At 32.0% G+C, this 14,511-nt stretch overlaps 1 protein-coding gene across 8 annotated transcripts; it reads right to left on the reverse strand.

Moving 5' to 3' along the window:
• Positions 1-212: 212 nt before the first annotated feature.
• On the reverse strand, positions 213-10,517 carry LOC114303675 (wee1-like protein kinase). 8 transcript variants are annotated; one of them, XR_014338750.1, is made up of 8 exons: positions 10,038-10,515; positions 9,714-9,774; positions 9,551-9,614; positions 7,819-8,064; positions 7,339-7,406; positions 3,925-4,005; positions 2,607-2,704; positions 216-844 (listed from the first exon to the last, which is right to left on the reverse strand). XR_014338750.1 is itself a non-coding variant. In XM_082884185.1 (7 exons), coding segments are annotated over exons 1-7 (777 nt in total). In that variant the 5' UTR covers positions 10,280-10,507; the 3' UTR covers positions 2,606-2,703. The 8 variants fall into 8 exon arrangements, 5 of the variants coding, with proteins under 5 accessions (XP_082740305.1, XP_082740300.1, XP_082740318.1 ...); XR_014338749.1 differs by having other exon boundaries at positions 708-844; positions 7,808-8,064; positions 9,551-9,617; positions 10,038-10,507; XR_014338746.1 differs by having other exon boundaries at positions 708-844; positions 9,551-9,617; positions 10,038-10,506.
• Positions 10,518-14,511: the final 3,994 nt, after the last annotated feature.

Here is a 14,511-nt window from a genome sequence, read left to right on the forward strand (position 1 = left end):
ACCCTAATCCAATCTGCAAAAAAATAAATTAAAAACTTTAGTAATTAATTAATTATACAAAAGATTAAAAACATTAATAACTCATCAATTTACAATTAGATCAATTATACAATTTATCCATCTAACAAGCTTTTTGTCGAGATTATGAGAATAAAAAATTAATTTTAAGGCTAATTCACAAATGGTGCATCCCATTAATGTGACATAAGTTCATACAACTTATATTGGCCCCTCCTAAGGTGTTTCTGTTGGTTCCTATACAAATCTATGGCTGTGTGATAATTTAGCCTTTCAACGCCCTTTTTTGAAGCTTTAAGTATAGAGCAAAAGAAATATTTTAGACTAATTCACAATTTATACATCCCGTGCACCTATACAAATTGGATGTCCTATGCATGTTTCCATTACTTTCTAATTCTTCAAACATATATTCTTTTATAAAATTTATTATATTAAAGTTAATATACTTTACCAAGAAGTATGTCCACTTTTGAATGAGTCCCCTCCGCTTCCAAAGTGTCCAGTGAATCCTTTGGTCCTCAAAAAGTTGAGAAGATCAGCCATTATCTCCCCTTGCTTCTTCCCACCTTCTTCAAGATCTATTTTATTGTTCTACATTTGTATTTGCTCCTTCTGTGTCTATTTGCATCTCAAGGCGCTTCACATAATCATTTGTTTCAACATATATGGTAGTGGTCCTCCTAATAGAGGATGAAGGTCTCATGCCAAGTCCCTTCACATAGCCAGACCTTGGCTTTAGGACTTTGATTAACAGCTCTTCTGTAGTCAAAAGGGTTGATCCCGGTTGTGAGAGGTGATCAGCCTGTGTTTGTATCATATTTTCCTATCAAATATTAAAAAATTAAATAATTATTAGAAAAATAGTGTGCACATAATATAAAACATGTCTACATATATGTACATGTAGGCATACATGTGCATATCACACCTAATTATTTAAGTCTTAAGTTTGGCTCAGAAGGGTGCAGATTTTAAATGAATCATTGTGAGTGGGAGATGCCAAACTTCTGGCCTACCCAAAAGTAAAAAGTTATATATCCCAAAAAATGCCCATAAATAAAGCAAATTGTGTAGATTCAAATAGTGTGATGTGGTACACACACATAGTAAATTAGGTTCATACATTCCTTTTTGGGGATACTTTTTCTGTTAACTGCTGCTACCTAAAATTGACTGCTAGGAAAAATAACCAAAAGTTATGTAAAGTCTCCGTACTAGCATAAGGAGTGCTTCTCATGCCCGCACCTAACAAATAATGAATTTGCTACACCTAATCAAAGCGGAGACCATAAATCACATTTCATAATTACTTTGCAAGGCAATGCAAAACATAAACAAAAGTAGCAGATCTGATGTAAAAATTCAAAATTGCAAAATAGTAAATATATTAAAAATAGACAACATAAAATCCCTTGATCAAAGTATATCAAATTAGCTTTCACTTAACTCATGACTAGTGCTCTCTAAATCTACAAAATACCTCGATAAAAATTTGCCACAAACTTAGAGAGTTTCCTTTCCCATTACTGATCAACTAGCATAACACTCGTGCTATGCACGGATTATGTTTACAATTATCTATATATGTGAATTGTGATTTTTAAATATTTTTTTTATTATAAATGTCTTCTTTTTTTTTCTTTTTTATATTATATTAAAGTTTAATATGGTGATAATAATCATATGTATTAGACTTTTCAAGGAATTAAATGTCTTCTCTTTTTTTTTATTATATTAAAATTTAATATTTTGATAATAATCATATGTGTTGGACTTTTTAAGGAATTCATATGTGTTGGACTTTTCAAGGAATTTTTTTTATGCTTGTTTTTAATGTATTAAAATGTTATTATGAGGGTAAGGCTTGGGGGTTGGGAGAAATTTAAAAATTAACCGTCAAATCATGATTAAATATATATATTTATGTGTATGGCACTACTAAAAAAAACACTTTTTGCAACCGCTACAAGCCGTCACAAATAATAGAAAAACAGTCGCAAAAGACTTTTTGCGACGACCCATGCGACGGTAAATGAGGGTCGCAAATGCGGGGGTAGCAAATACTTTTTGCGACCGCAAACAGCAATCGCAAACTATTTGCGACCGCCTAACCTACTTATAGCGATTAATATTTTTGCCGTCGCAAAAAAGTTAAAAAAATTCCTACAATGTATTAGCGACCATCTTACCCTCGCCAAAAAAAAAAAAAAAAAAAAAAAAAAAAAAAACCTACAATCATATATATAGATATATATGTATATATAGTCAAATATTATATATAATAAATCATATAAATAAATTGTTCAACACCGAATCCTAAATGGCATATAAATAAATTGTTCAACATGGAGAAGGAGAAGTCAATTTTACATGAATACTTATCAAGTTATGACTCTAAGATATATCCAGTGAGAGGTGAGAGAGAAGTTACAACAAATGAGAGCACAATATAGAGTGAAAGCCATTTATATGAATATTAAAATTCTAATAATTAAGTTATGCATGTCCAACATACCATTCTCTCCCTATACTGATAAAGAAAGACTTGCAAATACAAACGAACATGTAAAGTAGAAGAACCTCACAAATACACCAAAAGGATTGGATTATGTCTTGGGCTAGAACACCATCAGATATCAAACCACCTTCCATTGAACGAAGTAGGAAGGCCTCAAGCTTCTCTCTGGAGGCATGAAAATGAATTTTAGAATCCAAAAACATCAACACATCAGCCATAGTAAAGTGATACAATAAGGCAATGCATTCTGTAAAATAACAGGAAACACAAGCTAGACGAAGTGCCATGGGCAAAGTTGAACTTGGACATCACAAAATAATGATATGCTATTTCAGCTGATAAAATTGCTAATCAAAGACCATAACAAAGCTTCAATCAGGCATAAGGATAACCAAGGTTGAAAATTCTTCCTTAATTTATTGGTCATCCAATGCCTTTACAATCCCTATCACTTGGTCTTTTCTATTTCTTTATTTTATGACTTGAATCTTATAAAGAAAGGGGCATGCAAGAAACTTTTCTTTAATTGAAGACCAAGGAGCTAATGTTGACTAGACCAAAATTCTTCAAAAAAAATTAAGATGACAAAATAGAGTTTTCTAAAAAAGAAAACGAAAAATAGAAAGGGAACTAATTTGAGCAGATAAACAATGCATTATCAGTAAATAGCTTACTTGTCATAAGATTCATTAGGATTGACAATGCTAGGCACACTATTTATGTATTGTACTCAGTTATGCTCAGAACTTGAGACTAGCACTAGTTGAAGGGCATACTCTAAAATGTATCAGAGCATCATTAGGGTATAATCAACGAAATGTACGAACTAGTTGAAGACATACTCTGATTTTGTAGGCAAGAACTTGAGACTAGATATCAAGAATTCCAACCTTTGGCCTCTTAACAATCTCCAGCATTTCTAACTATATTTTCTTTACCAAAATCATGGCCTTGTTTGGTTTGTTTTTCAGAAAAATTTTTGGAAAAAATTCTCTACAAATAAATTTTCAAGAGTAATCAAACCAAACAAATTTTTTCAAAAAAAATCTCAAAATTTTGTTTGATTACCTACTTTCCAAAATCACTCTCTCACTCTCATACACATCAAATCAATCACTTTTTTTAAAACTCTCTCCAAAACAATTTTCTAAAACCATTTCTGAAAAAAGGCAAACCAAACAAGTTTTCGTACTTTTTATCTCAAAAATTATTCTACAAACACAAACCAAACAAGGCCCATGTTTCTGACTGATGTTGGTCCTACTAATCTTAAACCTTCTAATTTTGAAGAATCTCTCTCTAATGCAGTTAAATAATGTAATGCAAATAAAAGAAAGATTTTTTAGTTCAAATATCTGTATCCATATCCAGTAGATAAAATTTACCAGATCCATTGAGTTGCTATCCAAAAATTCAAATGCAGATAAAATTTCACCAAGCTTTCTTTTGGCATCCAATAGTAGATTCTGACAAAGAAGACAAAGAAAACAACATGAACTCAAAATTGCAAATCAAGTTCATATTTGAAGTTCACATTAACTTCGATTATTCAAAATGAAATGATAAATAGAAGAGGATGCAAGTTTGTTAGGAAATTCATAATGGCCTAATATCAGGAATTTTGCATAATCATTATTTCTTCAAGACAACTCATGATCAGATTTCAAGTAACCTTTTTATACTTTCACTTAAGTGATATGCTTGCTAAATAGAAATTAGAAGGGAAAATTTATTTGAGTTGTGACAGAAGTGATCTTACCTTTTTATGAGAGGGAACTTTTGAGAAGAATTTCGTAAGATAAAACAAACATGACAATGCTCAAATAAAAGGAAAATGATAGTCATTCATTTCTTAAAATTAAGAATGAAAAACATTTCAATTTCATTATATACTTTGCTTTGGGTAATCTAAAAAATGGACCAGACACTTTCATTAATTTATCAGAAATTTTGAAAAACCAGCCAACTTGGTTGGATTTTAACCAGGTTTTGGGAATTTTTGTCGAGTAAAGGTTGGCATATGTACTTCTGAAATGCTTTACCAAACATTGAAAAGGTTTCAAACCAGTGAAGTTGTGGCCCCTAGAATTGGTTTTTTGCTTTTCTTAAATAGGCTCAATTTAGAGTCTGTGCCTGCTTACAAAGTAATTTTGAACAAAAATGCTATAAAAAAGTACAAAGAAAACCAAACAGACATCCAATTCAATGCCATTAAAAAAATCATTATTACTCAAAAGCAATAACAAAACCCACTTGATATGGACACCAAGCTTGCTTTGGTTTGATTTGACAGTGAAACAAAAAACAATTCAACCAAATTGAGACACAAATTAATATCTAAATAACAGAAATTAAACCCATCATTTCCCATACAAACACATACAGCTCCTACAACAATTCAACCAAATTGAGACACAAATTTGATATCATACAACACAGGATCAAATTAAAAGAAAATCAAACCTGCTGGTAGAGAGTGTAGAGAAGCAATGCACATCAATACAAAGCTTGAAATCAGAATTAAACAGAGCAATATAGAAATCAACTACGCCTAATGAAGTAGATAACAAACAGCAATACAAAAACAAACACAATGCATCAGAAATTCAAATCAGACTATCAATCACGAAGCCTTTTTAACAAAAAATATAGCAAATTAGAATGTTTGAATCAATTCAGAAAACAAAGTTACATGAGTCACATTGAACTTCATGCTGACTCAAAACGAAATTCAAAATGCAATGCACCAGAGCTTCATCATAAATCACGAATTTTTACTTAATAAGAAACCACTACTTGATAATGAAATTTATAAACTCAAGTTAATTAAAGTCCTTACTAACTTTAGTGGATAATTGAAGTTAGAAACCCAAACACCCTCATTTTCGCTTTATTCCCCCTTTTCATGCCTTTTCATCTATTAGAAACCCCTAACACTTTTCAGTTGATAGCTTTGTTCTAATCAGTGAGTAAATTAATCAAACACTTGCAGATTCAAACATCTCCCAACAACACACTATTATACAAAACCCAGTATAAATCATTCAGTAAAATTGAATTTAGGGCATTACAAGAGAACATAAAACACATTAATAATTAGATAGTATGATAAAACAAACCTTGAAGACGATGAAGATGCAGATGAGACTTGTGTGGTTGAAGTGACATTGTTGTCTTGGTTAATAGACGAGGAAGATGAAGAAGAAGAGGAAGGAGGCTGACAAAGACCCGACTCATTCTTTGAAATCTTTAAACAATGTAACCCATTTCATCGTATTTCCGAGATGATAACTTTCTCATCCAACAAATGTCCCACTGGAGGCCGATCAAACTCCGGCAGATCCAAATAATCTAGAAGGATCTCCGACCTCAATATACCTCTACGAGAGAGTGAGAGGGTTGGGAGATCTGCAAACGCCGGTCTACGAGAGAGAGATTGTGAGCGTCTGCGAGAGCGATAGAAGAGAATGAGAGGACATGAGAGGAGGGTTACCTAGACGCCGAAGGGGGTACTGCACACGTCGGTGTGGTCGCCACTGCGAGAGAGAGAGAGAGACTAGGGCAGGGTTGGGTGTGAGAATGAATTAGGGACTTAAGCTTTAGATTTTATTTTTATTTTTTTTTGGTGCTTGGCTCCCAAAATTTTTATTTTGCCGCTATTTTAAAAAAAAAAATGATTTAGACCTCTAAAAATAGACCTCTAATAGAGCATTAATTTGTCTTTTTTTTCTCTATTTTTTGTCTTTTACTTCACTGCTTTTTTTTTTTTTTAATGGGTGGACAGCTCATTAGAGCTGCACTGTAGCAGCTCTAATTAGAGCTCTACAGCATGACTATTTTTTTTTTGGTCATACATTTTACGACAGTAATTGCGTGCTATGAAAAGTGAAATATTTTAAACAGTTGGTTTTTTGTGTATCGTGAAAAGTGTAATTTTTAACGATTGGATTTTTGTGCATCATGAAATGTTTAATATTTTTTAAAATTATTTATGAGCTCCAAAAAGAAAAAATTATTTTTGGTGAGCTAGAGAAAATTATTTTTGTGCTTTTTAAAAATTATTTTTGTGCATCAAACTCCGGCGATATGCAACAGACGTGAGTAACGGTGCTGAGGGACTTCGGTGAGCTAGAGAGAGTAGGCACCGATTGAGAGAGAGAACACACAGAGAGAGAGAGAGAGGGCAGACCAACATAGAGAGACACAGAGAGTGAGCTAGAGACAGAGGGGAGATTAGGGCTTTTTTTAATTTTTTTTTCTGTTTTCCTAGTACAAAACAACGTCGTTTAACAATCAGCGGCCAAATTTTTTTGTCGCAAAAAAATTTCAATTCTTGCCTCCACGTTTCAAATTTCCCTCCCAAGACTTGTGGCTAGAAACCCCATTTTATTTATAATATATATATATATATAGATAGATTTAATAAGAATTTATATTTGTTTTAGATATTTTTTTAATACACAAATTATTTTTTATAATTTTTTTATAAAAATAATTTGAAAATCCCGTCAATAACCATAGCATACGAGAGAAGTTGAAAATGGTGTAAGAGTAGGTATGAGAGAAGTCAATCAATGCCGAGTTTTTTTTCTTTTTAAGATAAAAAATTTAGGAAATTAAGATTGGTTTATAAAATAATTTAACAATCACATTAATAACCATAGTGTACGAAAGAAGTTGAAAAGGATGTAAAATCAGATTAACAGAAAATTACACAAGTGCCAGAAGCCTGAAAATGTGGATTACGCACAAATATTGCATCTGCAAAATCTAAGAATTTGCTGCAAATTGAAATGTACCTCAATTTCATGAAAATCTGTCCAATAGCGTGAAAGGCCATCTCCACCAATAATGGTAGGAAAAATACCTACGGAGTGAAACTTGATGAGGTTAGGCAAAGTCAACGAAATAAGTATTCTGACAAAAACAACAAAACCATGTTGAATCCTACCTACCCTTGCCCCCCTAAAAGCCCTCATCACAACTCTGTCAATGGAAAGTAACAGGAAAATAAATGGCCTATGATTTAGGATTTAAAGCATGTCTTTGACTTACTATGTTCTCCTAAAAGTTGCATAATATGAGATGCCAAGTCCAGCCTATTTTCTAAAAACATGACTTCCCAATGCTAAAATAGCAGCTAGATTATATCATTTCAAAAAGTGTAGGATTATTATATAAACAATACCCAGAACAATAATGGCTATTTCGCAATGCATTTCAAGAAGAAGGTTCCCCAAACAAAAGAACAAATTTTAAAGAACCCACCAAGCTTGTACCTGCACACTTCGACCTTTGATTGCCAAAAGGATCTATATCAGTTTCTGAAGCATCCTTTTGGTATAGGTTTTTTATGCATGGAGGAGGCATAACTCGACAACGTAAAGCTACTGCAGACGGTGAAACATAACTATGATTCTTTTGAGGTTCAGTTCCTATTGCTTTCTCTGTATTGATTTCATCTGTTCCAAAAGTATCTTTGGCAAGTTCTACAACTTGTTCATGGCAAGATAAATTAAAACCATCTGAAAATCAGAGGAAAAAAAGTCATGCAGGACATTAAAAATCAGAGCAGTACATGAAAATACAATAGATCATGTAGTAATAATTAATGCACGTGGATTGTAAAGTGCTGAGGTGAAAAGGAAGCTGATCAATATTAAAAACTCTAGCAGTAAGAAATGAGCAAGTGCAAATGCCTATCACCAGTTCCATCAAAAGATTTATTGTGCCCAGATCTATTTTGCTACTTTAACTTCAGAAAGAGGGAGCAGAAAAAGTGCCTCTAAATGGACTTTGATCATAAAATACCAACCAACATGAGTGGGAATTTTTGAGACAAACATTTAGTTGCCATGCTTACAGAATACTTGGTGGTCAACAAATAACATAACATTTCCGGTGTTCAAAAAAAAAAAAAAACATAACAAATAACATAACCATCAAAAAAAAGTGTGGGTGAATTGTGGAAGCAAAGTTGTTAAGATGACTGCATGGTGGTACAAGAAAAAAATTCCAATAAAATATGAATGCATTTCATTAAAGCTTGCATTAGCACCTACTACAAGGGCATGATTTGATTCAGGTCGAAAGAATAGCCAGAACAGGAAGAGGGCAAAAAAGGGCCCAAGTTGACATGGGAAGAAAGACAAAAATGACATGGAAATTAAATGAAATTATATAACACTAAATGGAAAAAACAACCGAAGAAGAAAGAAAGAAAGAAAAAAGGGAACGATAAATGAATGAAATTATATAACACGAAATGGAAATAATGACCCAAGTTGACACGAGAATAAAGACAAAAATGAATTTGAGGTGAAATGAAATGACATTAAATGACAATAATGATTTTTTATTTTTTTTATGATCATATGCTGCTTTCCTACCATTATGCTTCACTCTAAGGCCCCGTTTGTTTGGGGTTATAGGGAGGAAATTAGGATTGATAGTGAGGTGAGACTACTATATGGGGTGTTTGTTTTGAGAGATGGAGAGGGGACTCCTAATCCCTTAGTATTAGTAAAGGCCTTGGAAGGAGGATTGGGAAGGAGGAGGTAGAGATGGTATTAGAAAAATAGTGAGAGAATTATAAATTTTTTTATTTTTTATATATTAGGAATTTTTTAAAAAAATATTAATGTTTAATTTTTTATATTTTTTATTATTTTATATAAAAATAATTTAACAATTACTCACTATTAATCCCCTCACTATCAATCCATTCACTAACAACCGTCTCACTATGAATCACCTCCATTCTACCTCTGAAAATAAACGGGCCCTAAAGGGTATGGAGTACTGTAAGATAGGCCATCATTATCATCCCTCATCATATCCATCATAAGATCAAGGTCAGTTGGAGACCACAGCCACAAGCAATATAATTGCATCTTTACTTAAATCCATTTGTAAATTTAATTCTAGTCATACACATGATATGATATTCTTTCAATTGAACTACCCATGATAGAAATTAAAGCTCAAGCACACCACAACAATCAACCTTACCCTGCCTTTGCCTTTTGCTTTTGACAGTTTTTATTTTCTCTGGTGACTTGGGACAAGCAATGTTCTCCTGCAAAAAAATAAACATTAGCAATCAAAAACATTAGCAAATCAGTAGCAAAATCCAGATTTCGAACAACATTAACGGTCACTCTTCAAAGATCACCTTGTTGCAATCCAAACTGTTTGATATATATTGACCGTCCGGAGTGATATAATCAGGAGTGCTGCATTCATAAAAGCAAAAAATCAAAAACAAAAAGTCGGAAGAGTTATCTTTACTCTTCAAGATGCATCCTTTAATTGAATATTGGGCATTGCAATTCAGTATAATTTACATTAGATCACTAGAGAGAACCCAAAATCAAATGCATGGTTTTCGCGATTGTAGTAAATTTTAGTTATTAAATTGAGCAATCAAGACATCCTAATTTGAAATCTTTTGAACATGCTTGAAATTGGAATCCAATGATAAGAAATTAGAAGTTACCAAAAGAAATCCTGACTGAGAATGAAATCTTTGTCGTCTACATTGGAATCAATGTCGATATCGAGAGGCGGTGATGAAGAAGGAATTAGTGAATCTGCGGATTGAGCTTCGGATTCGAGGAGACTCTGGAAGCGGAACGAATCAAATAAAGAGATAGAGAAGGAGGATTGTTGTTGGAGAGGCTTGAAAGAAACATGCCCTAGCTTCTGAACTGTCAAGTGTCTCGCCACTGAACCCTTCATTCTCTCTCTCTCTCTCTCTCTCTCTCTCTCTCTCTCTCTCTCTCTCTCTCTCTCTCCCCTGATATTTTTGGAATTTGGGGGGAGAGAAGAAGAGGAGAGTGAATAATAAAGTTCAAAATTGCGCGGGTTTTTCTTAGTGGGTGAATTTTGAGTGGATCAGGTGTTACTGGGGTTCAGATGTTACGGTGCAGTCTCGCTTTCTCAAGAGGCGAGTTGAAATGAATTTCATGGATGAATCTAAACCGTTTAATGGAAGTCGCGATTTGTTTTATGTATTGTTCGATCTGATTGGAGTACTCCTGCGGTTCAGATTATAGTTTTTTGAATAATGAAGTAATTAGCCTATAACCCGTGCTATGCATGGGATAATTATAAATATTTATATTTGTTTTAAAAAAATTTTAATATATAAATTATGTTTTTTAAGATTTTTTATAAAAATAACAATTTCATCACTAGTCATAGTGTATGGGAGAAGTTGAAAAATAATGTACTGCAGTAACTATACACGGATTATATTTATAATTGTTTGTATGAGGGAATTTTAAATGCTGATCAGGAGATTTTGACCAAATCAATAAATGCAGGCATGTGGAAAGACAGGTGAATTGAAAAAAGTTAATAAATGCTGATAAGGGGATTTTGACCAAATCAATAAATTGTGAGTTTTTTTTTTTAATAAAAAATTTAAAAAATTCAGATTGGGAAATTGAAACTCTCACAGGCCTTGGGGGGTTAAAACCCCCCTTTGCTTAATATATAGTATAGATAGACAGATATATTTAATAAGAATTTATGTTTGTTTTAAATATGTTTTTAATATATAAATTTTTTTTTTAAGATTTTTTTTTTAAAAATAATTTAACAATCCCGTCACTAGCCATAGTGTATGGGAGAAGTTGAAAAGAGTGTAGGAGTAGGTATGGGAGAAGTTAAAAAGTAGGTTGGGAGAAGTCAATAAATACTGAGTTTTTTTTTTTAAATCAAAAATTTAGAAAATTAAGATTGGAATATTGGAGCTCCCACAAGGCTTGTAAGTTAAAAACCTCTTTTTCCTAGAAAATTAAGATTGTGATATTGGAGCTCCCACAAGGCTTGTAAATTAAAAACCTCGTTTTCCTTATATAATATTAGCCTATCACCCGTGCTATGTACGGGATAATAATAAATATTTATGTTTGTTTTATATTTTTTTTAATATATAAATTATGTTTTTTAAGATTTTTTAAAAAAAATAATTTAACAATCTTATCACTAATCATAGTGTATGGGAGAAGTTGAAAAGGGTACTGTAGTAACTATACACGAATTGTATCTATAATTATTTGTATGAGGGGATTTTAAATGCTGATAAGGAGATTTTGACCAAATCAATAAATGCAAGCATGTGGAAAGACATGTGGATTGAAAAGTTAATAAATGCTGATTAGAAAATTTTGACAAAATCAATAAATGCTAAGTATTTTTTTTTAATAAAAAATTTAGAAAATTCAGATTGGGATATTGAAGCTCCCACAGGCCTTGGGGGTTAAAAACCCCATTTTGCTTAATATATAGTATAGATATAGATGATAGATAGATAGATAGATAGATAGATAGATTTAATAAGAATTTATGTTTGTTTTAAATATTTTTTTAATACACAAATTATTTTTTTTAAAGATTTTTTTATAAAAAATAATTTAACAATCTCATTACTAGTCATAGTATATAAGAGAAGTTGAAATGGATGTTAGGAGTAAATATGAGAGAAGTCAAAAAGTGGGTTGAAAGAAGTCAATAAATGCTGAGTTTTTTTTTTTTTTTAAATCAAAAATTTAGAAAATTAAGATTGAGATATTGAAGCTCCCACAAGGCTTGTAAGTGTTAAACTACATTTTCCTTATAGACAGATATAGATAGATAGATAGATATAGATATAGATATAGATATAGATATGGCACATACCATTTATATCAAGGACCAAAGTACCAGGACAACTTCTGTAATTTTCCCTCATCTAAATTAAAGGGATTTAAAAAGAAAAAAAATTATAATATTAAAAAATGTTCACTAAAAAAATATAGATTAAAAATTACAAATTAATTATTGAAAACTCCATACTAAACAAGGTAATGTTTTCTATTAATTTTGAAAATTAAAAAATTATTATTAATTTGTTCTCTATTTTTTTTTCTCACAAAAAATAGCTACATTAATTTTTTTTTTCCTTTTCTTTTTCTCTTTTTTTTTTTTTTTTTTTTTTGATGGAGAGGGGTTTTGACTTGCGATTTTTCTAAAATGGGTGTTCTAGACGGAAAGGGTACAGTTGGTTCAGATAATAAGAAAAAGTGCTTATGCAAGAGATGCCTTTACTATGAGAAAGAATAATCGGTTTTGCATAGGGTGCCTTCTTGGATAATAGTTTCAATACTGGCATGCATGAAGGGCTTAAGTGTGAGACATATAAGAGGGGCTTTAGTGCGAAAATAGAAGAAATGGTTTACAGAGTGTCTTCTTGCTTCACGACTTCAATACTTGTGAGAAAGGAGTAGGCTCAAGTGCGAGAGCGAAATGAGGGTTTGTAGGAAGTGTCTTCTTGGGTCACGACTTGAGTGTCCGTGCACATGAAAATGAGTGATAAGGGTCAGAGTGTGTCTCTTGGGGTCACGGTTTCAGTGCTTCGAAACACAAAACCATAGCATATTAATAAAGAGAAATAATTAGTGATAAAATATTTTTGCCTCCTTAAATACAAGAACAGTGAATTTATTATTGATGACGAAATATTTTTGTCTTCCACAACATAACCTTATGAGACGAAAAATATATTCGTCGCGCAATCAATCAGAATTTATTAGTGACGAAATATTTTAATCTCCCACAACTTATTCTTCCAAGACAAAAATCTATTTGTCGCCCATTTAATAGAAAGATGAAATACCATCGTTTACATGATGGAGTGTTTATTGGTGACGAAATATTTTTGTTTTCCATAACTTATCATTCCTAGACAAAAATATATTTGTCGCCTAATAAATGGAAATATGCAACGGCATCGTTTAATAGGTAGGGAATTTATTGGTGACCGAATTACGTTCGTTGCAATATATATATATATATATATATATTTTGTGACAAAAATGTTCGTCTCCAATGAACTAAAATAATTCGCACCAATACAAACGAAATTGGCGGCTGAATTTTGTAGACAATTTTTTTTTTCGTCTCCTATACGTTTGAGAAAAATTAAAACAAACGAAAAAATTAATATTTTGTCATCTTTAGGTTAAATTTTAAGACAAAAAAAAATTTCGTCACCAAATTTTGTCACAATAGCCTAGATTTCTTGTATTTTGTTTCCTTGTTTAATTATTATTATTATTATTATTTTCTTTTGTGGAGTGGGGTTTACTGTGAGAAAGAATAGTAGTTTTGCACAAAATGTCTTCTTAGATAATAATGTTTGCATGCACAAACGGCTTAAATGTGAGAGAGAATAGAGGAGCTTCAGTGCGAAATAGAAGAGATGGTTTATAGAGATTGTTTTCTCGAGTCACGGCTTCAATACTTGTGAAAGAGGAGACTCAAGTGCGAGAGAGAAATGAGGGTTTGTAGAGGGTGTCTTTTCGGGTCATGACTTTAGTATTTGTGTGTGTGTGAAAGTAAGTGATTAAGGTGAGAGTGTCTCTTAGTTTCTGACGATATTTTAATAAAGAGAAATAATTACTGATAAAATATTTTCATCTCAAACTCATATGTTCGTTGGCTAATCAACAAAAATACAAAAACAACGTTGTGTGGGGATGGAGAATTTATTGGTGATGAAATATTTTCGTCTCCTTCAACTTAACCTTATGAGACGAAAATATATTCGTCGCGCAATCAATCAAAATGCAATACGACACATGGAGAATTTATTAGTGACGAAATATTTTCGTCTCCCAAAGCATATCCTTCCGAGACAAAAATATATTTGTCACCTAATTAACAGAAAGATAAAATGAGCGTGAAGAGTTTATTGGTGACGAAATATTTTTGTCTCCCATAACTTATCCTTCCTAGACAAAAAATATATTTGTCACCAAATAAATAAGAAAATGAAATGACATCGTCTAATAAGTTTGGAATTTATTGGTGACGAATTCCTTTTGTCGCAAAAAACTTTAAATTTTGTGACAAAAATGTTCGTCTCCAATGAGCTAAAATAATTGGCGCCAACAAGAAAAAAATTGGCGCCTCTTTTTTTCCGA

This window comes from Camellia sinensis, chromosome 1 (genome assembly GCF_055761805.1).
Source record: "Camellia sinensis isolate YWXY chromosome 1, ASM5576180v1, whole genome shotgun sequence".
In the NCBI taxonomy this organism is placed as follows: Eukaryota; Viridiplantae; Streptophyta; class Magnoliopsida; order Ericales; family Theaceae; genus Camellia; species Camellia sinensis.